General features: G+C 51.1%; 1 protein-coding gene across 5 annotated transcripts in view; it reads right to left on the bottom strand.

Moving 5' to 3' along the window:
* Positions 1-9,147: 9,147 nt before the first annotated feature.
* The window catches only part of SAMD4A (sterile alpha motif domain containing 4A), a 105,192-nt gene continuing 89,357 nt past the window's right edge, over positions 9,148-24,982 (bottom strand). For 2 of the 5 annotated variants that reach the window (XR_011726154.1, XR_011726155.1), the window contains 9 exons: positions 23,979-24,088; positions 23,239-23,325; positions 20,323-20,638; positions 18,813-18,898; positions 16,687-16,805; positions 13,793-13,994; positions 13,398-13,524; positions 10,447-11,572; positions 9,148-9,399 (listed from right to left, as the gene is read on the bottom strand). Coding sequence is in view for 3 of the 5 variants with exons in the window: in XM_071745193.1 (XP_071601294.1) it covers positions 11,385-11,572; positions 13,398-13,524; positions 13,793-13,994; positions 16,687-16,805; positions 18,813-18,898; positions 20,323-20,638; positions 23,239-23,325; positions 23,979-24,088 (1,235 nt within the window). In the remaining 2 variants the exon portion in view is untranslated. Of the gene's footprint in view, positions 9,400-10,314; positions 11,573-13,397; positions 13,525-13,792; positions 13,995-16,686; positions 16,806-18,812; positions 18,899-20,322; positions 20,639-23,238; positions 23,326-23,978; positions 24,089-24,982 lie in introns of those variants that run through there. The other 3 variants (XM_071745194.1, XM_071745195.1, XM_071745193.1) reach the window with 2 other exon arrangements.

The raw sequence follows: 24,982 nt of genomic DNA, 5'->3' as shown, positions 1-24,982 counted from the left end.
CCATGGTAGATGCTTCCTGCCCAACTGTGCTGCTTGTGACTCCACCTTGTGCCTTCTTTGTGCCCCCAAGGCCACTGTGGATTTTTATGCTCTCTGCCATGAAGCTCAAATCCCCAAAATTCTTTCTCAGAGCACCCAGGACCCTCCTGCTGCTCAGCAAGATTGCTCAGGGAGGTGGTGAACAAGGAATGCTGCTGCCCAGAGGTGGGAGAATTACCAACCCAACCCAGTGGAGCTCAAACGTGGCCAGATTTGTGCTCAGGATTTGGAGGAACCTGGGAGGAACCTGGGAGGAACCTGGGAGGAACCTGGGAGGAACCTGGGAGGAACCTGGGAGGAACCTGGGAACCCTTTGGCAGATACTCAGAGCACCCAAGAGGGAAGAGCTGGAAGCCAGGGTGGAGCTGGAGTGTCCATGGGTGCTGTGGGGGTGTCTGTTGTCCATATCTGTTCTCCTGAGAAAGCTGTCAGGCCACAGCTTGGACAGGAGCACCCTGTGCTGGGTTAGGAACTGGCTGGAGGGCCGGGCCCAGAGAGTGGTGCTGAACGGGGCTGCATCAAAATGGCGGCCGTGGTGTCCCCCAGGGATCAGTGTTGGGCCCAGTGCTGTTTAATATCTTTATTGATGATTTAGATGAGGGGATTGAGTCCATCAGCAGCAAATTTGCAGATGACACCAAGCTGGGGGGGAGTGTGGATCAGCTGGAAGGCAGGAGGGCTCTGCAGAGGGACCTGGACAGACTGGAGAGTTGGGCTGATCCCAACGGGATGAGGTTCAACACAACAACCCCATGGGGAGCTCCAGGCTGGGCACAGAGTGGCAGAAAGGGACCTGGGAGTCTGGATTGCCAGGAAGCTGAACAGGAGCCAGCAGTGTGCCCAGGTGGCCAAGAAGGCCAATGGCATCCTGGGCTGGCTCAGGAACAGCGTGGCCAGCAGGTCCAGGGAAGGGATTCTGCCCCTGTGCTCAGCCCTGGGGAGGCCACAGCTTGAGTCCTGTGTCCAGTTCTGGGCCCCTCAGCTCAGGAAGGAGATTGAGGTGCTGGAGCAGGTCCAGAGAAGAGCAAGGAGGCTGGGAAGGGATCCAGCACAAGTCCTGTGAGGAAGGGCTGAGGGAGCTGGGGGTGTTGAGGCTGGAGAAGAGGAGGCTCAGGGGAGACCTCATCACTCTCTCCAACTCCCTGAAAGGAGGTTGGAGCCAGGGGGGGGTTGGGCTCTTTTCCCAGGCAACTCTCAGCAAGACAAGAGGGCACAAGAGGTCTCAAGTTGTGCCAGGGGAGGTTTAGGTTGGACATTAGAAAGAATTTCTTTCTGGAGAGGGTGATCAGACATTGGAATGGGCTGCCCAGGGAAGGGGTGGATTCTCCATCCCTGGAGATATTTCAAAAGAGCCTGGATGTGGCACTCAGTGCCATGGGCTGGGAACTGCAGTGGGAGTGGATCAAGGGTTGGACTTGATGATCTCTGAGGTCCCTTCCAACCCAGCCAATTCTAGGATTCTATGATCTGACCCAGGCAGAGCACCCATCACCTCTTCTTCCTGAGCTTTGCATTCCAGTTGGGTTTCAAGTCAGTCAGGGCTCAGTAGTTGGGAGGACAGAAACCATAAAAGCTCCTCTTGGTCAGTCTGGGGCTGTTGAGAGGGCCAGCAAATAAACCACAGTATTCAAAGAGTTTTTACTGAAATACCCCAAAAATATAATCAGAACCCTTCATTAATTAATTTATTTATTTTTAAGCAACTTTTTTTTTGTGTTTCTGGTGCTGGGTCTTTGCAAGGGAGAGTGACCTGTACCACATGGCCTCTGTTTGCTCTGCTGTGGTTGCAAAAGAGCCCCAAAGGTGAAGGATCCCCTGGGCAAGAGCCTGAACTGAGCAGCACCAGCCTGGCAACCCTTTAAAAAAATGTTGTGGGAAAATTCAGTGGTGCTGGGGTATGAATCCCACCAAGGGAGCAATTCCTGGCTGGGTTCCCACCACCCAACCTTTACCTGTGACCTGGGGAACCCTTTACTGGGTGCTTTGGGAGGGTGTTGGTTCTGTTCCCCTGTCCTGTCCTGGCTGTAAGGACCCATGTTCCCTGCTTGCATCCCACCCTTCCCCTGGAGAAGCTTTTCCACTCCACATGCCATGTCCTGAGCTCCTTTGTCCTGCAGCACCCATGGGAGCTGGGGAGCAGCTGGAGGAGGTGATTAAACAGCTCCATCTGTAGTGCTGCAGTGAGTAGGAAAAAAAAAAGCAAAACTTATTTTTCCTGTGTAATTAATGCCATCAGCATCCAGCTTTAGCAATGGCCTTAGGGGCAGATTGTCCAACAAATAGCTGGGAAGCTGTGGGAGAGATGTAGGAGCTCTGGTTTTGAGGTTATGGAAGGTGACAGCTCTGAGCACTGTGTAAATCATTCCTGTGGGATCCCAAATCCAGGGGTTTCCCAGCCTGGGGTCATGTACAGGTTTGGAATGGACTGGAGCTTCTCTAAACATCTCCAGTTCTCCTCACCTGGGGAGGTAAACCTGGAGGGAACTGGAGAATCCATCCCAAGGAGCCAATGGAGCTGGAGGAGGGAAGGGGAGGAAAGGATTTTGTAGGGATCCAGCTGCAGGGGGTGGGGGTTGCAAAGCTCCAAGGGCAGAGTCCTCCTGGGTCCCCTCCTCTGCAGCTGCCTGCTGGGGACACACAGTCTGTGGCTCCCTCTGCTGAGCCCCGAGAGGACCAAAAGCTTCCACTGAGGCTGGAAAAGCTTTTTGGGGAGGTCAGGGGTGGAGAATGACCAGGCTGGAGGGTGGGAGAAGGACACCCATCCCCTCAGCTGCATCCCAGTGCCCCCAGAGGGCACCCACCAGGGACACCTCTTCCCTGGGATGGAGCTGGGGCTGGTGTGCCAAAAAACAGGGGCTAACCAGGTTTTTTTTTTTTTTTAGAACATTTTTATGAAAAATTGACCAAAAAAAAAAAAAAAAATTCTATTTTCTGCAGGAAAGTGGAGATTCTGGCTAAGATGGGGCATTTATCCTCTGATGAGCAGGGGTGTTCATTAAGAGAAAAGAGGGAAAAAAAAAAAAAAAAGTTTCGCTCTTCCTGGCACCCTTGGGCTGTCAGCACAGCTCTGCTGCCCACCCTGGCTCTGCCCATGCTGGGCTTTGGGGTCCTGGCTCATCAGGGCCATCCCATGGCCCATCCATCCCCAGCTGCTCCTTCAGGGGTGACAACAGCAGCCAGGGCAGCTCTGGGACCCTCACCCCACAAAACCTGCACAGGGAGGGGTCTGGTGAGGGCAGCAGGAGCAGGGCAGGGATCATCCCCCTGTGCTGGGCACTGGGGAGGCTGCACCCCAAATCCTGGGCTCAGTTCTGAGGACAAGAAGGAGATTGAGGGGCTGGAGTGTGTCCAGAGAAGGGAATGGAGCTGGGGAAGGGTCTGGAGCAGAAGTCTGCCCAGGAGCAGCTGAGGGAGCTGGGGGTGTTGATCCTGGAGCAGAGGAGGCTGAGGGGAGACCTTCTGGCTCTCTGCAAGCCCCTGAGAGGAGGTTGGAGCCAGGGGGGGTCGGCTCTGCTCCCAAGGAACAAGGGATGGGAGAAGAGGAAAGAGCCTCAAGTTGTGCCAGGGGAGGTTTAGGTTGGAGCTGGGGAAGAATTTCTCCCTGGAAAGGATTGTCAGGGCCTGGCCCAGGCTGCCCAGGGCAGGGCTGGAGTCCCCATCATCCCTGGAGGGGTTTCAGAGCCCTGGAGATGTGGGGATGAGGGACATGGGGCAGGGGTGGCCTTGGCACTGCTGGGGGAATGGTTGGACTGGATGATTTTAAAGGTCCTTTCCAACCAAAATGATTCCATGATTCTATGGATGTAGGAAATCCATTCTGATCCCATGGCAGGAGCTGTGACCCCAGGGTACCTGTGGGGACTGCCCAGCCCAGGTGGTCAAGAAGCTGAACAGCATCTTGGCTTTTTTCCATGAAATGATGAGATCCTGCCCTCCAGGATTGTGCTGTTTGCAGGAACACCCATCCCTTGGGACACCCATCCCTAAGGATGATTTTCATCCCCAGGGGCTGCTCCACACCATACCCTGCTCATCAGAAGGTGACAGGGCCAGCAGGATGGTGACACTGCTGGTGACATGGGCTGGGGCATCCTGGGGATTTGGCGTGGGGTTTGGTGTCCTTTGGGAGAGGGTGCTTGGCTGGCACTGCTATCATCCATCTTCTGTGCAGCCTCAGCCAACAGCCTCGGGGAAGTAATTATTCTTTGAATTTGAGGAGCAATTCTGGGAAAGCCCTCTCCATCTTGAGTGAAAAACTTCCCTGGAATGGGAAGTACCCTGTGGGGTACACACAGAAAAGAGGCTCCTTATATAACCTGGGCTCATCCCATGTCCTGTGGTTGGCACCAGGGCATCCCAGCAGCTGCCAAATAGTGGCAGCCCCAGCCATGTGGCTGCTGTGGACTTTTCAGCTCCTCCAGCTCTAATTTTCCATCCCAGGGCCCATGGGCTTTGTTTCTTTTTCCCTTTTTCCTTTTCTACCACTGCACCTTCCCACCCAGGCAGTAGAAACACATCCATGGAAAGGCAAATGGAAGGAAATGGGGCTGGGCTGGGCTTGAGGAGATGGTTTTTTGGTTTGTTTTTTCAACTGTATAAGGAGGGCTCAGGCACAGTGGGTGCAGGGAGCCACAGCCCATGTGGGTGATCTCCTGGGCAGTGTAATCTGGGGGGGACCCAAAGCCACCATCAAGCTTTTTACCTCCTGGGGTGGCCCTGCCCAGGGGCTCAGGAGCATCTTTAAATAGGAGAGACCTGAGGACACGTGTGGGGGTTTCATCAGAGAACCCCAGACTGGTTTGGGTTGGGAGGAGCCTTAAAGCTCCTCCATTGCCACCCCCTGCCATGGGCAGGGACACCTCCCACCAGCCCAGGTTGCTCCAAGCCCCATCCAACCTGGGCTGAGACACTGCCAGGGATGGGGCAGCCACAGCTTCTCTGGGAAACCTGGCACAGGGGCTCAGCACCCTCACAACAAACTATTTCTCCCTCACATCTCATCTCTCTTCCACCTGGAAACCCTTCCCCCTGATCCCATCCCTCCCTGCCCTTGTCCCCAGTCCCTCCCCAGCTTTCCTGGAGCCCCTTCAGGCACTGGAAGGTGCTCTAAGGTCTCCCCATTGCAGCTTCTCTTCTCCAGCCTCAACACCCCCAACTCTCTCAGCCTGGCTCCAGAGCTGCTCCAGCCCTCCCAGCAGCTCCAGGGCCTCCTCTGGACTCACTCCAACACCTCCAGCTCCTTCTGGCCTTGGGGACCCCAGAACTGGACCCAGCACTGCAAGGAGGGGATGAACACCAACCCCAGGTTTAAATCCCCCACCCTGGCTCCAGGCTTGTCCCTTCCTCAGCCCCAGCTGCCTTGAAGCAGCTCCAGCCCCAATTCTTTGTGATTTCAAAAGAAAAAATCCCCATTATCTAAACAGCTCCCGGGGTGTGGGCATCCCAAGGGGACAGGGAAGGGGCTGCACAGGGAATGCCAAACTCATTCCATGGGCTTTATTTCAAGATAACAACCCCCCTGCAGAACTTCACAGCTCCTCCTCCCCCACTGGAGCACTCAGTGATTTTTTTAAAAATTCTATTTATATCTAATTTTTTTTTTTTTTTGCAAGCCTGAGGCCATCTGCCAAGCTGAGTGTAAATAAGGAGGCGCCACACCCCAGTGTTACAAAACCTTGTATTAATCACCTCCCTTCACTGTCAGTATAATGTTGATATGAAATATAGCCATGGGTCCTCATTACACGGGAGGAAATGAGTAATAAATACATCGGAGCGAGTCGAAACCACGAGGGGCTTTTCACTGGGAACAACATTTTTGGAAAACTGTACACTTGCAATAGACCAGCATCTCCAAACATGAGTTATTTCTTTATATCGGGAAGCTTTTACATGTAACAGACATGCTATTTCCATAGAGAACCAGAAAAAAACCCAAAAGAAAAAAAAAAAAACAAAAAAACCCCATCCAAAAAAATGATTTAAAAAATATGCATTGCTCAGCAACATTAACTAGGCAAAAATAGTTCTTTGTGCACTAAATTTGTACAGAAAAACCAGGACTAAAGGCATGCATGTACAATAAAAGGCTGCCCGGGAACAGCATGCAACAGAAAAGAGTTCAAAGCTTTTTTTTTTTTGTTTTTTTTTTTAAAGTAAGCTTACAATATGCATAAATACATAAGGGTTATATATATATATATATATATATTAATAAGGGAGGAAGTATTCTGTTTAATATTAACATTCCTGGTTTTTTGTTTTGTGTTTTTTTTTTTTTTTCTTCCTATTCCTCCCAGAGGAATACACATTCACCTTTAAGTAAAGATAAAGGAATACAAAAAATAAAACTCACTTTGCAAACTCTGATGACTCGTATAAAATCAACTTTTTTTTTTGTTTTTTTTCTTTTTTTTTTTTTTTTTTAATTCTTCTTCTTTTAATTTTTTTTTTTTTTATTGTTTTATTTTTTAGTGTTTATCCTCGCTGTGTGCAAATCATAAAACATCTGCAGGACCCACATTTCCCATCAGGCACATTCAGAAAAGCCAAACCTGGGGCACAGCTGCACCCCGACACGGAGAAAGGTGACAACAGAAAGAGTTTCCCTAAGTGCTGACCAACCTCGAGCTTCACCCTGCCTGTAAATCACAGTTTCTATATTTATATTTTTTTCTGTTTTTTTCCTGCTGGATGCTGGCCGGGCTTTACCACAACCCCCTCTCAGCTTCTACCCCTTCGGATTAATTTTTTTTTTTTTTTTAATGAGCTGAGCAAACAAACCCAGCTCAGGGCTTATCCCCGGGGAAGGACACCCCCAAATCCTCAGGATTTTTTTTTTTTGTTTTTTCCCGGGGAGCATCCACAGCCCCAAGGACACTTGGGCTGCTCTCCCCCCCCCTCTGCAGCCGGGGACGGCTCAGGGGAACAGCACCAGTAAAAGGGTCCCCGGTGGGTGCTGGGTGGGGTGGGGGGGGGGAGCAGGGGCTGCGTGGGATGGGTGGGGGGTCAAGGGGAAGGGGGGGGAGATGCCCACCCACCACCTCCCTCCCCGTGGTACAGAAAAAGTAGCAGGGGGGTTGAATACAAAAAAAGAAAGGCACTGCTGCGTTATTACTAAGGATTGGACTTCACAGCCTCACTCATGCAACTGGTGGTTTTGGTTTTTTTTTTCCTTTTTTTCTTTTTATAAATAAATTTAAATTTTTTTTTTGTCTTTTTTTTTTTTTTTTTTTTTTCCCCCCCCCCCCTCTTTTAAACCTCCTTTCCCTGGAGCTTTGCTGCCTGCACTCAGCACAGGCTTCCCCAGAGCCAGGAAGGATTTCCCGAACGCACCTGAAGCCACAGTTATTATTTGTTGTTTGTGGTTTGTTTTTTTTTTTGTTTTTTTTTTAAGCTTTAAAAAAAAACAAACCAACCAACAACCTCAAAAAACAAACCCACAAGAAACACCAAACACAACTAAGGAGCTATTTAACCCGTACACTGTCAATGGAAAATAAACTTTTTTTTTTTTTTTTCCCTCTTCTTTTTAACAAAAGGAAAAAAAAAAAAAAAAATTGAATTATTTGGTGGTGGTTAATAACAGACATTATCATGGTTACCAGCCATAGCAAGTTAATAGGTAATATATCCAAAATAACATCTCTTGAACAATCAGATAACCTCTGTTTCTATAGCCAGCAAAAGGAAGAAATAGAATTTCAGCTCCGTAAATACATTTTGGCCTCCCCTGGGGAAGGCTCCTGCTCTGGCAGTTGTGGCCACACCTTGGTTTCACCCAACCTGGGGGTGCTCAGGGGGGGGTGACCCAGTTCCCAAGCCCCCCACTTGCCTCCCACTTCACCTTCACCTCCTCACATCACCTCCCAACCTCCCTTACTTTTGGGGTTTCCCTTCTCCACTTCCCCCACACCCTCCCCATCTCATGCCTGCTGGGAAACGGGACACCTGAGGAACAGCAAACAGAAAACATGGTATTTGGCACTTTTTTTCTTTTTTTTTTCTTTTTTTTTCTTTTTTTTTTTATGAAAAATGACTGAAAAATGCTGCGTGGCAAATGGATTCACACATCTCCCATGGATGCTCCCATTGGTGCTCAGGGCCAAGACAATCTGGGGGATACTTCTGCAACCCCCTCCCCCCAAGCCCTTAATCAGTTCCCTTCATTAATTAATTCTAAATTTATTGTTAGTCCATCAGAGAACTGGGAGCAGTGAAGCCAGTGCTACGCTGAGCATCACCCATGGATATTTTTTTTTCTTTTCTGTCCCTGATCCTGTTTTTGCCTATTTAATGCCCTCAGACCCGATTTATATTGGTATTTATATCTTATTTATTCCATGTGTGTTATTTTGGTGCCCTTTGGGGGCTGATTTTTTATTTGGCTGGCTCCCAAGTTTCTCCTTCACCCCTCACCAGGATAGCAAAGCCCCTTGCTGATGGATTTGGGCTGCAAGCTGGAGGGGGGGGAAAAACTTAGGGGGGAGGGAGGATGTGTAAAGCCAAAACTGCAGCAACCTTCCTGGGACCCACTCAGGCAAAAAACACCCAAAATAACCCCAGCATCCCTCATCCTTTCACCAACATCCCCCAGGACACCTCTGCCAGGTGAGATGTCCCCATCCCACCCCCCACATCCCTGCACCCCTCTGCTGCCTGGGAACAGCAGATGCTCTTGGCTCAACCAAAGGGACATTTTTGGGGGGGTTATTATTATGATTATTATTATCTTAAAATTCTAGGCTTGCCAGGCCACTCCGTGCCTGACTGCAGTGAAACTCAAGGGATGGGACTACAGGCCCTGAAGTCCTCACCGGGATGGGCAAATCTTCCCCAAAAGGGTTTTTTTTTTTTTTTTTTTTGGTCACACACCCCCGTGTGGTATTTCAATACTCATTTTTAACCAGAAACCAGGTTTCCCCACAGTGCTGGGGTGAACCCTCCGTTGTCAACACTCTCCTGCTGTGTCCCCCTCCTCCACCCCCTCCCCATGCTTTTTTTTTTTTTTTTTTTTTTTTTGCTTTTCTTATTATTTTTTTCTTTGTCTCCCTCCCCCCCCCCGCCCTCCCCAACCCATAGCATGGATGTAATAAATGACAACACAAATTCCAAGTCTAATGATATGTTCACAAGGACAATCTACACATTCACAAAAAATTAAAACGGGAGAGAAAGAGAGAAAGAGAGAGAGAAAAGAGAGAGAGAAAGAGAGGAGAGAGAGGAGGAAGGATGCAAGCTGTCTCTGAGGCTCCCTCCGAGCCCCGACCTCGCCGCTGGACCCGCAGCAGTTGTTGTCCCGGCCAGCGGCCCCGCCCCGTCCCGACACCTTCTAGATCGTGGAGGTTCGGTCCACACCATCTGCAAGTGAGAAGAAAAGACTTAGGAACAGCCCCCCTCGCTTTCCCCCCCCCGAGCTGGGGATGGTGGGAGATGGACCCCCAGAGCATCCCCCACCTCGCTACTCATGCACCGATGGGACCATCACCACCCCCATCACCCCCCCTGCCACCCATCCCCATCTCCCCAGAGGGGTGCAGAAGGGTTTTGGGGGGTCAGCATTCTGCTGGTGCCTCTGTGCCAGCATCTGTCCCCACCACACAGCAGCCCCCCCACCCCCAAACCCCGAGTTGCCATCCCAGCACAGGTCCAGACCCTCTGCAGTGTCCCCATGGAACCTTTCCCAAGAGCAGAGGGGGGGTTGGGGGCAGCTGGGACTTGGCACAAGGTGGGTGTGAGTCTGGGACCCCCCTCCATGGTGGGACAAGAATGGGGGGGATGAGGACAAAGCCCATCCTGGAGGTCCCCCCAGCAACAGGCCATGCAAAATTTTCCTCCATCTGAGGATTATGAGAGGAAAACAAAACCCAGGAGCTGTTTCTACCTTCCCAGAGCCCCTGTCCCCAGTGTCCTGTGACAATATGGATGGATCCAACCCCCAGGAGCACGAGGAGAGGGGGGATCCACACCCCATCCCAAAGCTGAACTAAACGGCCCCATTGCCAGCAGGTTCTCCTCCACCCCCCCAGGCCACCAGCAGCTCTTTTGGGGACACCCATCAGCATTTCCAACCCCCAGCCCTGACTACCCCACATCCCCCATCCCCAATCCCTGTCCATGAGATGGAGAAGCTTGGGGGGAGTGTTAAGTCCCAAAAAAACCATCCCTGTGCTTGGCTACCCCAGAGCATCACAACCACCTCCCCCCCCCGTAGGACTAAAAACAAACAGGTTTGTTACACCGGAATTTTTTTTTTTTTTTTTTTTTTGTGTTGGATTTTTTTTTTTCCATACCCCAAAGGTTTATTATTTTTTTTTTTTTTTTTTAAAGAGCTATTTATAGCACGAGCAGTTTGGAGAGGCTCGGGGTATGTGACCTGGAAAAAAAAATAACTTGGAGGAACAGTACCCTGCAGAGGAACAAGACAGCTAAGCCTCTCCTGGGCACACGCCGGAGAAACGCTTCGGGTGACAGAAGTGTCCTCGTTTTCCCAGCCGGGGCTGTGGCCGTGGCACTGCCAGGGCCCTGCTGCCTCTGACAGTCCTCCTTCTGATGTCCCTGTCCCCAGGAGGGGGCTGTCCCATCGCTGCAGGGAGCCCGTGCCAGAGGTGGGATCCCGGCACCTCCCCGAGGGCTCCGCTCCCACCGTCGGACGCAGTCCAGGGGTGAGACCCCAGCTGGATACTGGGGGGTGGGGATGCTCTGGAGAGCTCGTCCAGAAGACGGAGGAGATGCTTGTCCCATCACCAGGGTGTCCTCCTTCATTCTTGGGGGGTCTGCTGCATGGCTCAGGGGGCACCGGGTGCTTCTGGTGCTGGTGCTTTTTGCCGTGCCGGCCTTTCCATCCCGGTGCTGTCGCGTTTTCCAATCTTCCCAGCCTGGTTTTCCACCTGGTCCTGCTCCCTCCCCAGAGCCCCCGGATCCGCCCCAGGCGAGGAGGAGCTGGCACAGCCCCCAGCAAAACCCCTGGAGCTGCTGCTTTACCCCCTGGTGCCCCCGGGGCTCCCGCACCCCCCGGCCAAAACGAGGAGGAGGGACACGGGTGACAAAAAACAAACAAAAAAAAAAGGTAAAACACTCCCAAACCTGCGAAGCGTTGGAGTGCTCCGGTGGTGGCGAGGGTTTTATGGAGAACTAATAAAACAAACTAGCGAGCTAATGCTAATGATTATTAGCATTATTAACTAGTGGCTAATAAGCACGGACTCCACTCGTGCCGGGTGCGATCCCTGCGTCCGTTTTTTATCCCTCTGCCTCGGCAGCTTTGCCCAGAGATGTCACCGTCCCCACTCCGACTGCCCTCGGGAGCATTCCCCTCCCTGGGAGCATCCGTCCATCCCGTCCCCTCACAGCCACAGCCTGTCCCAGGTTTTTGGGGGTGGGGGGCAGGTGGCAGGGGGCTCGGTGGCATGGACGTGCTGGAAGAGGCCGAGGAGGAGGGAGTGCTCACCGCTGAGCGCGTGCTCCGTCATGCTCAGGCACAGGGACTCCAGCCTGTTGTTGATGTCAGGTTCAGTCACCGGCACCTGGAACTCTGCAAGGAGGAAAAGGATGAGAGGAACTCGGTCAGGAGCTGCCCTCAGGACACCAGAGTGGAGTAGGAATCCACCCCAAAGATGGCCCAAGAGGGTTTTTTTTTTTTTTGGACAAGGGCGTGGAGCGAGAGTGGCTTTAAAAGGAGCTGGGAGATGGAGAGGAGATGTGAGGATGGAATTGTTTGGTGTGAGGGTGCTGAGCCCCTGTGCCAGGTTTCCCAGAGAAGCTGTGGCTGCCCCATCCCTGGCAGTGTCTCAGCCCAGGTTGGATGGGGCTTGGAGCAACCTGGGCTGGTGGGAGGTGTCCCTGACCATGGCAGGGGGTTGGAACTGGATGATTTTTAAGATCTCTTCCAACTCAAACCCTTCTAAGATTCTGGCACAGCACCAGAGGTGAGAGCACAGGAAAATCTCACCATACATTGATAAAAGAAGTCAGACTGCTATCCCCAGGTTCTACTCTGGGCACAGAAGACCAAGACACTTGTCCAGCAGATGCATCTCAGAGCCAGGACCCAAATCCTTACCTCTTTAGCTTTGTCTCACTGCTGTCAACTCCAAATGGAGCTGCTATTGCTCCCTCCAAACCTGGTGCTTCTCATTTCCCTTCCTCAGGGACCTCCAGCAAGAAGAGCTCAAAGCTCTCCTGTTTCTTACCACCAAGGGCTAAAATCTGCAGGGGCTCCATGGCCTGGCAGCAGAAGGTGGGTGGAAAGGAATGGTTCAGGTGCTGCTTAGCAATGCTGGGCCTGATCCATGCACCATCAAAACACTCCCCTCCTCTGCAGCAAAAGCTGAAATAAAGCTTTTGTTACCACTGGATGACATCTCCTGCTTGCCACCAGCTCTCAGGACCATGGGATGAGAGCCAGGAGGGTTCAGGTCCTGCCAAAAAGTGGCTCAGGAGCCCAGCAACACGTTATTCTTATTTTCCTTACTACTCAGTCTGTATCTTTAACTCCCTGAAAGTTCCAGTGCCCTCATTCACCACAGGCTAATGGGCAGAGTGAGACCAATTTATTGTCCCTCAGTGCCTGTAGAACTGGACCCTTGTCCTGGGGATTGATCAATACCCCAGAACAGAGGCTGCTTTTGCTGTACAAGGTGTTTGCCACCTAAATTATGCAGTTAAACCACTGCAGGCACCTGATGCTAGGGGAGCTGCTGAGCTGAAACCAAGGCAGAAGCTTAAGGATAAGGTTTAGTTTAGGGCTACAGGCTAATGAAGGGATAGAATCATAAAACCCCAGACTGGTGTGAGTTGGAAGGGACCTGAAAGTTCATCTAGTTCCAATCCTCCTGCCAAGGACGGGGACACCTACCCCTGGGAAAGAGAGAAAAAGGCATAAATGTCCTCACAGGGAAGATGCTCCACGCTCAGGGTTCAGGTTCAGCAGGAATTCCCATGAACCAGAGGATACTCCTAGATGGGAGCATTTTTGAAGGTGTTTGGGAAGGAGGCACCAACACAGCAACCTCTCCCTTCACATGCAACAGAAGGAGATTTTGTCACACAGTCTCTCGGGGTCTCCACATCCGTAAGAGAATAAAAAAGGTGATGGGAAGAGCTTCCACCTTCTCCATCTGATGTGAAGCTCCTCAGAAGGAAGCAAGGTAAGGCAGCAGCACTGATACATCATGCCAAGATGTTATTTATAGGCCCAAAAATCCCTCCAGAGACATCCCCACTTCCATCAACCCAGTCAAATCCAACCTGGGGGGGTGACGTGCCTGTGGAGAGGCTCACCAATCCATCCCCTTTCCTGCAGCCTCCCCTCACCTTGGTGGGCTGTGGGGAAGAAAAAGCAAAGCCCTGCTCCTTACCTGGCTGCTGAAACATCAGCATGGTCTGCGGGGAGGTGTGGACCGGCAGCGAGCGCGTCCTCTGCACCGAGCTGTGGCTGCGGCTGGGCATGCTGTTGCTGCCCCCAGGGTTGGCAAACCAGAGGTTCTGCAGGAAACCAAAAAAAAAACCCCAAAAAACAGGGTGCAAGGTGTCAAGCAGAAGCGTCCAAGCTGTGTGTTTCCAACCCCTACTCCTCCCCACCTCCCCTTTCTTTCCAGTCCCGTGCCCGGCTGCACGGAGGAGGACAAAGGGGTTTTGCTTGTTTAGCTTGAGAAGAAGGGAAAAGGAAGGAAAGGGAAGAAGGAAAAAAAAAACCAAACAAAGGAAGCTTCTGGGGGAGGGCTGGAGATGCCACGAAAGCCAAGCAACCTACCTGTCTGCCTTGCTTGAGGATGGCAGGGCTGGCGGCGGGGCTGCGCTGGGGGGTGCCCAGGAGCCCAGTGGGGCCCAGCAGCCCCAGGCGGGCAGTGGGGAGGTTCCGGGAGGGGATCTGGAACTGGCGGGGGTTCCTCCGGCCCAGTCCTGCCCCTGCAGATCCGGCTGTGGGTAAGGAGTTTGACTGCCCAAAGCCTCGGCTGAGGAGAGAGAAAGCACCGTGGGTGAGGAGTGGGGTCCTGCAAGGGAACGTCCTGAGGGTGCCTCGGTGTCCCCAGTGATGAAATGGATCAGTGCTGTTACCCCGTGGCCTCGACCAGTGTGCACCACCCCGTGTCCTGGACCAACATTCACCATCCCATGTCCTGCATTGACACTGCAAACCCCTCATGTCCTGGACCAATGTGCAACAACCCATGTCCCACACTGATGCTGCCAACCCCTCATGTCCTGGACCAATGTGCATCATCTTGTGTCCTGGACCAATGTTCACCACCTCATGTCCTGGACCAATGTGCACCAGCCCACGTCCCACACTGATGCTGCCAACCCCTCATGTTGTGGACCAACATTCACCATCCCATGTCCTGGACCAACATTCACCATCCCATGTCCTGGACCAATATTCACCATCCCATGTCCTGGACCAATGTTCACCACCCCATATCCTGCACTGATGCTGCCAACCCCTCATGCTGTGGGCCAACATTCACCACCCCATGTCCAGGACCAACATTCACCATGTCCTGCACTGATGCTTCCAACCCCTCATGTCTGACTGATGTTCACCACCCCATGCTCATCCACCACCACAGGTTCACCACAAGCTCTGCTCCCGCCCCAATCTTCCCATCCTGTTGAGGATGTTCCTCTATCCTGCACATCAAATTGGAAAAGAAGCAGCTTGGGCAGGCACCAGCAACATCTTTTCTTCTCCCTGCCTGCCAGTCACCCTCCCTCCCTTCTGCAGCTCTCAAATTAACATTTTTGTTTACATTTTTATTTTACTCCTGTAAAATGGGCCTGTTCTTAAATAAAAACTAAACCAACACAGGTAATTCCCTGAGCACCAGAGCTGCTGGCACCTGATCTCCTGGGTTTTGACTTAAGCTCCTTATTCCTCTGAGCATAACAAGAGATCTCTCAGGTATTGATTCTCCAGTGTCTCATAAATAAGTTCAGCTCATGCAGTTGGGCTTTGTTTACTGGGAATGCTGGAAGGGCTGGACCTTTTCCCCTTCCAGGAGGTTAACTTTAATGAACTTGGTGCCTTCTAAGACTTCACAAGTTCTGGAAAACTTGGTTAAGACAACCTAACAAGTCCAAAACTTCCTAGTGAGGGGCAAAAGGCAAGTTCCTGCAGTGGTGGGACTGACTCTACACCCATTCCTCTCTCTGCACAGCAAACTTCCATCCAGTGATCACATCTGGACCCAAGACCACACAGCCCAAATGTCCTGAGAAACCAATTTCAGGACATGAAACTGTATTTCCTCTGTGGAGGGGAGGGTCAGACACACTGGCATCCCTCCCCATGTGGGTTTTTTGCATTTAAAACCAGGGAAATGATACAAAAGTAATCAGATAATCCTTGGGAACACAGCAGTGTGGGTCTCCTCACCATAAAACTTGGGGTTTCTGCCCCAGGAGCTGGGCAGCAGGACTGCAACGTGGTGACCAGGTCTGAGCACAGCTGAGGGCAGGAGCTCTCTGCAAACCCACACTTTCCATGCTCCACATTCCCCCTGCTCTTCTCCAGCATTTCATCACACTCACAGATGTTTCAGCTCACCTTCCTCCCAGCCCTCATCTCTCCTGCTTGTTACAAACATGCTTCAGATGACATGAACACACTGGGAGTCCAAAACTAGATAAATTTACCAGGCAGGAGTAGGACAGGGTTTCTTTAAACCTTGTCCAAAAAAAAAAAAAAAATAAAAGCTCTTGCCATTGATTCTCCACGAGAAAAGCAGGACTGGCCACATACTCCTTCCTCACCTGCAGCTTCCCAGGAGCAGAAGAAAAGCAAAATGCAAACCAACCAAAAGCAGCAAGGAAACTGGAGAGCATCCTAAACAGCCCTGGGAAAGGGGCTGGGACTGTTTTGGGCTGGCAGCCCCATTCTTGTGCCTGGGGTCAGCATAGGTGATGGCCCAGACCAAACGGGTCCATCAAAACCCTTTGCTCTTGTCTCTCCTGCTTCTGATCCTGCCATGAGCACTGAACCACTTGTGCTTTTCCATTCCCAGATATTCAAGCCAATTCCACCAGGGAACACTCTGTGTCTGTGCTTCTTTCTGAACTCATATCCCAGCTGTCCCAACACTCCCAGTTATGTCCAAAACATCTTTCTTTAGAGGGGGAAAAAAAAAAAAAAAAAAAAAAGAACTTGCACAACACTGCAATAAAATAGAGTTAGCAGCATGGAACAAAAGCCCGGTGATGTTGTTAAAACTGATCTAAAAATATCTCTTTTTGCTATAACCCCAAAGCTTTCTAGGATCATCCAAAAATCCAGCATCCCCGAGGAATTAAGCAAAAAAACCTGAGCCCCTCCAGCTCTGCACTCTCTGCAGGCTTCACATCTTGTGGAGTTTTTTTGGTTTGGTTTTTTGTTTTTTTTTTTGCCAGATGAGGGCTTTTTGGTGAACTTCCAGCACTGATGTAACCAGCAAAGGGCAGCAGCAGGGGCTGGGATACAGCTGGGAAGCTCCGGGTTGGGAGCCAGGGAGATGTGCTGGGAATTGGTGGGGTAGGGACTGCTGGGCAAGGCCTGGGTTGTATTGCTGAACCTTTCCCAAACCTCTTCCCTCAGCCTGGCAGGATCCATCCCCTCCCTCCCTGTTGGGAGCCATCAGGATGCTCCCACTGACCCCCCCAGACCTGGCGTACCTCCTCTGCTGCCGATAGCCCGACAGCTCCAGGAGGGATTTCCGAGGGAAAGACCGGAAGAGTTTCTGCACCTGCTGTTTCCATGACAGCAGCCTCTTCTTCTGGATCTCTGTAAACGCCTGCTCCCCCCCCCCAAAACAAAAAGAAAAATTAAGAAACACACGAATGTTTTTCTGTACAAAGCCAGCAGGGATGAGTGTATGGGTGTGGTGTCACGAAAAGCGGTGGTGGAGTGAGTTGAGTCCCACTGGAAAGTCCAGAGGGAAACCCTGGTGTCTCCTGAGGATTTACTCATCTCAGGTGGTGACAGTGGTCCAGCAGCATCCCCTGTGGTCTGGAGTGACAGCCCAGCTCTGTCCCCGAGGCTGCCAACCCCTCTGGGCAGAGCCAGGCTTCCCCAAGCCCTCCTGGTACCCCTCTGAGCTGCCAGGGGATGAGCCCAACTCCCCATGGGGTTTGATTTATGTCACCTGGATGTGGATCTAGAAAATGCTGCCAGGGTTGGAAAGTTTTATTTTACTCCTGCAAAATGGGCCTGTTCTTAAATAAAAACTAAAATAACACAGGTAATCCTGGAATCCTTTCCAGAGTTGGAAAGGATTTGGAAAGCAGAACTGCTCCAAAGCATCCAGCATCCTCCTCCTCCTCTGGGGACTGACAGCTTCCCGGGGTGAGCCCTCTCACCCACCTGGACTTCTGGCAAAAGTCACCCATGCAGGGGATGGACCTTCCCCAACAACACCCCAGATCTCCAGGTAAGCACTGTGGGTCACACCCATGTGCCCTGATTAATTCCTGACTTGATTGGCCAGAGCCAATGCAGACACTGGGTCCTGGGACACAGGCTGGCACTGGTGGGGTGACAATAACACCACCAGATCCCTCCCAGGTGCTGCTGGAAAAAGAGCCCCTCTGCAGCTCCCTGCCTTCTTAGATTTGCTCTCCAGCCTTGGGCATCTGCTCCCACCAGCCTGCTCACCATGTCTCTGCACCCCTAAGGATGCCCTGCTCAGCTGTCCAAAAAATTCTAGGCACCATTTCCAGGTTTGGATGCTCTCCAAAAGAGGAGCAAATAGGAGCAGACATGTTCTGCCTTCCAGCCACTGCCTGTGTTCATGTGAGACCATACCCACAGCTCTGAGCTTGTCTTCCAGCAAACCCAAACAGTGGGTGCCACCATCCTGTACTTCACAGGGCCAGACACGGGGTGACACCATGGGTGCTGAAACCCCCCCAGGATCAGCTGAGGTGTCCAGCCAAAAAAAATACATTGCAGCACTCTCATTTTGCCCACTATCCCACTATTTCACCCCGATTCAAAGTCCCCCCATGGGGGGGGACTGCGTGGATCACAAACCTTTGCCCAAACCTTGGGCAGCAGTGAGGGGCTGTGAGCTGCCTCACTCCTCTCCCACACACTTGCAGCAAAATTTGGGGTTTGCAGCCACCTGAGGAGATTCTTCACTGATTTGACAGCTTTTTTTTTTGATAAACAAATAACTAAGAAACGTTTAAAGCCTACAGCTCCAGTGAGAGGCTGTGCAAGCTCCCCCCTGATTTCTGCCATATGGGCGGGCAATGAGCAGCAGATTGTTCCTCCAGGTGCAGCTGGCAGGGGTACAAAACTCTGCAGGACACCAGGGACACTGCCCATCCCTCCCTGCCACCAGGCAGGAGTGTGCTGGAACCCTGTGACACAGTCTTGGCTGTCCCAGACCATCTCCTGGCAAAAGGCAGATCCAGAAGGAGCAGAAACAGATGCCTCCGTTGCAAAACCCCAAGACCACGTGTGAGGAATAGGAGGTGGCAATGCCAAGGGATGGCTGGGTCTGTACACATACTCATCCTGTTTTTTTTTTTCTCCTTCATCCAGCTGCTGATCAAGCTGTGTCACAAGCTGGATGACTTCCCCAGCTCCATATCCTGGCAATTAAGTGGAGAGGGAGCAATGTTTCCAACCACCCCGTTGGAGCTACTGCCTGCTCCAGCCCTGTTCTGTCAGAATTACTATTAATACCCCCAAAAATATTTGTGTTAGAAACCGAAAGGTTGACATCAACAGACACTTTGGAAACAGTTCCTAAGTGATGAGGAACAACAGTTTTAGATGATCTGTCACGACTTACCTCGTGGATTAGACATTTGTCTATGAGCTGTAAATAGGAACTTATATTCTCTTCGTCAGGGCGGGAAACTAAAAGTTGTGTGCATACTGGAAAGAAAAGAAAGAGAAGAGAAATGGGCATTGGGGAGCCTGAGTTAGAGGCTGAGGAGTCCAAGGAACACCTTGGATGTCCCCTGTCCCATGAGCAGGTCTTAACATCAGTGAGAAAAAAACTCCCTTCCCCAGTTCTTGCTGTGCTGTCCTATATTTAGGGCTGGATTTTGTTCTCTGTTAGGGGGGTGTAAATCCAGAGAACACCACTGAAGTCACTGGAATTAGACCTGAGCAAACCAGGGGGCTGGGATTATTCCCTTTTTCTAATTACAATTTTCTAATTTTTTCTAATTTTTTCCTAATTACAATTTTCCTAATTACAATGCAGCAAGAGCACCGCTGGCTCGAGCCAAAATCCACCCCAGCTGCAAAGGGATTCCCACTTTTCCCAATGGATTTTAACCTCTTTGGGAATTAACCCTCCCTTGTCTGCCTGTGCAGTCGATCAGCTGGGGAGAAATTCTGCACCAAGTTTTTATATAGAAAATATCACATTTTTTTTTTTCTTCTTTGCAAAAAAGGTCCGAAATAGGGACAGGGCTGATATTTCTTTGTGGCATCCCAATAAGTTTCTTTCTGTTCCTGGTCTCCTGTGTGAGCCCATGGAAGAGACTCCCATCCCCTCCCCTCTTCCCCAGGGAGATCTGCCTGCAGACAGCCAGCACTGATACCTCAGCTGGGGGTTAGGACACATCTGAGCTCACACAAATTTGCTCCAAGAGCCCTGTACATGGCACAGAGTGTCCACCCCTCCTCACATCCCTCTTGTGCACCTCCCAATCTGCCAATGTGTTAATCATGGACTTATTAAGGTTGTAAAAGACCTCAAAGGTCATCAAATCCAACCAAATTAATCCTGTGTACCCAGCACTTTGCATGGGACAGCACCAGGGTATTTTGGATACCCTGCACCCAAATCAGGGCTTTAAAACTGGCTTGGATCCAGCTGATATGCACTCAGGCTAAGCCTGAGTCACCAGTGTGGCCTTTTAATGAGCAAAGCAAGCCTGAGGGAGGCTGCTGAAAACATTTCTGGATTGGTGGGATAGGCTCTGAAGGGGATGGGTGAGGATGCTACCCACCCCTCATCTGGGGAAGGGGAAGGATCCTACCCCTGACTTGGAGCAAGGAGAGGGTGCTATCCACCCCTCACGTGGGGCAAGGTGAGGATGCTATCCCATCCCTCACTAGGAGCAAGGAAAGGATGCTATCCATCCTTTTCCTGGGGCAGGCAGCCCACCCCATCAATGCCTCTCCCCAGAATCCACCCTCTTACCTCTTCCCACAGCACCGGGAAGCCTCAAAAACCCCTTAACTGCTTTTTGCAGTTGCTCAGGAGCAGGCTGCTGCCATCCCAGCCTTGCCCTGAGGTAGGTTTCCCTAAGCCAGCACACCAAGAAGAAGTGACTGGCTCTCACCTTTCCCCATCACTCTGGTGAACTGTCCAGGCAGGTCACCTTCAGGCAAAGGGCCACCCCCCGACTCGCCCTCGCATCCCGGTAAATGGTGCTGCTGCATCCCCCCTGCTGCTGCTGCTGCTGCTGCTGCTGCTGAGTCCTTGCAGTCAGAACCTTGGGTGTCAGAGCCCAGCAGGGAGGAAGGGTGATGGGAGTCAGTGTCCCGGCTGTGCTCCTCCGTGCTGGAGTTTTGGGAAGAGTAAGCTTTGATGGGGGTGAGGATCATTTGGTGTAGCTCCTGCAGCGGGACACGCAAGTTGCCACCTTCCAGGATGTCCTGAGGATTTAAGAGGAGAGAAGAGGGTTTGTGCCTGTAGGGATAATGGGACACTGGCTATGAAACACCCTTCCTACCCCTCCAGAACTCTCCCCCCCATCCTGGGGAGCCTCCTCCTGCTCCAGAACCCTCCCTGCTGTAGCTCCCATTCACCAGCTGTGGTTCATTCGCTGTCTTTTTGCTTAGACCAGGGGGAGCTTGGAGCTGCTCAGGGACTGTGTCTGATGATCCATGGATGTGTTCAGACCTGCAGCCTCAGAGATAAACATGACCTGTCAGCCTGGGGGACCCCAAACCAGTGGCAATCCAGCAACAGTGCTTCCAAATTTCCACCAGAAAGATGCAAATCCCATGAGAGCAACTGAGCCCCAGAGATTTCACTGCCCAGAGCAGTGACCATCTGGCTCCTTCCCCACCAATCCCACAATTGTGACATTTTCTCTCTATTTACTTGGGGTTACTTGGAATTTTGTCTCTGGTTTCCAGCATGACATTCAAACTGGGTTCTTCATAATTGCTCTGCCCCAAAGAGACAGCAATAGCATCCTTGTGCCACCATTACAAAGTCCAGGACCAGGGCTGGGATGCAGAAACTCATCCTACAGCAGCAAACTGGGGACATCCCCATTCACACTGGGATGGACTGGGGGAGCAGATGCAGAGGGGACAGAGAGAGGATTTAAAGAGGAACAGGGTGGGTTGTGGTCAGACTCCCAAGGGGAGACCACAGGGCTGCAGGTGAACTTTGATCCCTAAAGTAAAAATATTCATCTTGGAGATGCTGGGAGAGGTTCACCTGGGAGGGAGAAGATTTGGGTACAATCCCAGCCTTGCTCTCAATAATAATGTGGATCCAGAACCCCCTTTCTATGGTCAGATCTTCCTCCCATTGATGGGAAATAGTTGCATTTTGGTTTTGATGCAGCCTGGACTGGAATAGCTGATTGCACACTCCTGCATGGTCTGGCCTGTGGGATGCTCCTTGGAAAGAGGCAGCTTTTGGGATGAATCCTGGCTGTGCTCAGGGAGGAGACACAGAGTGGGTGCACAGGCTGTGTGTGAGCCAGGAGAAGCACTGAAATGTTTGCTCACCCTAATTCCTGCTGCAACCCAGGCTCACTCTCAGACACTTCAGCTCCACTCCTCTCCAAGGTGTCAGGCTGCTGGGCACAAGTTTTTGGGGAAAAAATCCTGTTCTGCTAACTGGTGGAGAGGGGTGGAGCAGCTCTTTCCAAAAAAGCATCAATATGTTGCAAACTAAGAAAACCCAAGTCCCACACATGCTCTTGGTTAGCCAAAAATAAAATAAAATAAAATTGGGATGGGAAGCCTGGAAAACCAGAGATGTTTCCTCCCAATGTAAAGAAGCTCTGAGCTCCAGCAAAGTGGGACAAGGTCACAATTCCACCATCTAAACCCACCCAACCAGGGCTCCAAAGCAGCCCCTGCCACTGATTCCCAGTATTTTATAACTTGTGTAGCTGCTTGTGGCAACTCCATGGGGCTAAAGCTCCTGCCCTGTGCCATTTGATCAACATTGTTTCAAAACCCAGGTGGAGAAGTAGGGGAAGAGGCCGTGCAGCTGCCTGCAAAACACAGCACTGAGGCAAGCTCATCAATCCAATGGGCTTAAACCCTTTGGATGTAATAATTATTATGAATATGCAGAGGGAAATATGGCTTTATTAGCCATACTCTGAGTATGAGCCCATCTTATAAATAAATAGTGGAGCAGGGAGCTGAGGAAAACAACAATAAACAACAACAATAAACAGCACCACAGAGGTATTTAGAAGCCCCTGGTGGGAGACTTGATGAGCTGCTGTCTGAAGACAGTGCAATTAAATATAATATAATATTGCAATAATAAATAGCTGGAGGTTGGGTGAGCTGCTCCCTGCCAGCCCACAGTGCTGGGGCTCCTCCAGCAGCTGTTTCTGCAGAGGTTCAGCTTTGCTGGAAGGGACAATGAAGTTTCTGTTTGTTCACCTTGGAAATTCCTGTTGCTCAGGTACTGTCGTGGGTGTCAGGCTTTTTATCTGGGGCCAGATCACCCACATGATGCTCCAGAAGAGTGCAGTGGTCCTCGACCTGACAGACACTGGGAAATCCCAACTCTTTTTGGGGACAGAGATGTAGGGGCAGGACTGGGGGGCCCTGTGCATGGAGGGGGTCTCCTAAGAGGGACAGTGGCATTAAGGTGAGAGAGTTAACTGAGTGTCTGAGGGAAAAAGCAGGGGTTAAAGACTCTGTCCACCCATATCTCAAGTGGGACAGTGGCTTTGTGTGGCTGGAGCTGCTCCTGCACCATGGTTCAGCAGCACTGGGATGATGCCTCCATCACCCAGAGCTCTGGTGTTTCTGAGCACCCTGGAGCTGGGCAGGGCTTGTACTGGTGCTGAGAGGCTTCTCTATCCCAGCTGCCTGAGTGCTGGAGATGGATTAGGAGCTACACAGCAAAGGACAGCCCCAAACAAAACCTGCATCTGGTACCAAAGTGTTTGAGACACCATTCAAGATCAGATCTCAACATGTACAACCAAAATAAATTCCTGACCTCTTGAAAAAGAAGGAATAAAAAAGTGGTTGCAATTACTTACCCTTTCTAAAGACTTGAGCAGGTTTTGTCTTTCTTTTAGCTTTTGGATACTGATGACTATTTTGTGTCTTGCACCTTTGGTAACGTTCTGCAAAAAAAAAAAACAGCACAAAACTTGGTGTGAACATTTCCCCAGGACAGCTGGGTCAGCCCAAATCCTTCCTCCCCTAAACACAAAGAGCTGCTACAAATTAACCAAATTTCTGAGTGCAGAGATTAGTGGGGGGCATAGGAAATCACTTAGGGACTTGCTGAAGAGGGAGATTTCCAGCAAGTCTGTCCCTCCCTGGTCTATCTCACACAGTGGAAGTGCTGCTGGGTCCTCTTCATCCCTAGGCTAAGGTGGAGGCAGATGTGACAGAGGGAAAACTTTCAAAGGTTAGAGTGGCAATTGGCCACCAAAATCCCATGGACTTTACAGGAATTGGGCACTTCAGACCATGTCCCCAAAGCTCCTTAATCCCAACTGGAAAAAAAAACCCCTTAAATCCAGCTCCCAGTGATGGGACCTTTCTGCTGGGACTCCCAGAAGAAATCTGGGACAAGGCCTTTTTTAGGTACAATGTGGGTTTTTTTCACCCCTCAAGACCTGATTTTCCTTTCTCTGGTACCTTCCCAACCACCTGCAGGCAAAACACCTTCTATGTGAAGATGCACAAAGAGGGACTGGAGTTGATCTCATCTACTCAGGGCAAGAGTAGGGACCATGGCTGAGCCCTGTGCAGCCAAGGTGGGACATACCTGTGCCTCAAGCTGGCATTCAGTGAGGGCCATCATCTCCTCATATGTCATCTGTGAGAAGAGGGCAGCATACTTGTGCAGCCTGAGGCTCTTCAGCCAGGCTGGGACATCTGCAGCACAAAATTAAGGAGATGAGAGCTCCTGGTTAGTTTGTGACACTGGTCAACCACATGCAAGAACATCAACAAGGTGAGGAGCTGATTAGGTGCCAGCCACCATCCCACCTGTGCTTCAGACACCTGGCTGGACTTCCAGAACCCTTTGGAGGTGCTATGGGTATGGATGGTGGAAGGAACCAGTCCTTGGATGAGGACATGGGCTCACAGGATGAGTTTCTCCACCACAAATGAGTCTACCAGATCTTGAAGCCTCTCTGATCCAAGCTGTTGCTCAAACCAAAGTCACAGCCAAGATAAAAATGCTCCAGTTTGTCCCAGCTGCAGCCAGGTCAAGGGGTCCCACCAAGATTGGTGGATACAGACCTGGTAAAAGGGACTTAAGAAAATAACTTAAAGGTTTTTCCAAAACCCAAGTTGGCCACCTTGATGCAAATATGGTGTGAGCTCATGACAGCCTCTGACACAGCTCAGCAGTTGCATTTCAGTCAAGTTCACAGATTGACAGACTGGTTTGGGTGGGAAGGAACATTAAAGGTCATCTAGTTCCAACCCCCTTGCCATGGGGATCCCAGTTGCTCTAAGCCCCATCCAACCTGGCCTGAGACACTCTGAGGAATTTGAAGATCCTCATATGCTGCACCAAAGTGACCAATCCCATACCAGACATGGGGCAAAGCAGTTACTGAGCATGGGTGGCCTGAACTTTGCTGTTTTCCTAAAATCCTGACATGCAACAGTCCTAAACACCCACAAATTGAGGCCCTTTAAATTGATCTGCTTAAAAAAAAATGACAAGTTAATAGCAGAAAGCTCATTAAAAGCTAGGAGCAGAAAGCCTCTGTCTCCAGCACAGGTGGAGAGCTCCAAATTCCCCATCATCTTATC

The sequence above is a fragment of the Heliangelus exortis genome, chromosome 5 (assembly GCF_036169615.1).
Source record: "Heliangelus exortis chromosome 5, bHelExo1.hap1, whole genome shotgun sequence".
Classification (NCBI taxonomy): domain Eukaryota; kingdom Metazoa; phylum Chordata; class Aves; order Apodiformes; family Trochilidae; genus Heliangelus; species Heliangelus exortis.
Note: the sequence above shows the minus strand (reverse complement) of the source record. Positions and strands in the feature narration are given on the sequence as shown.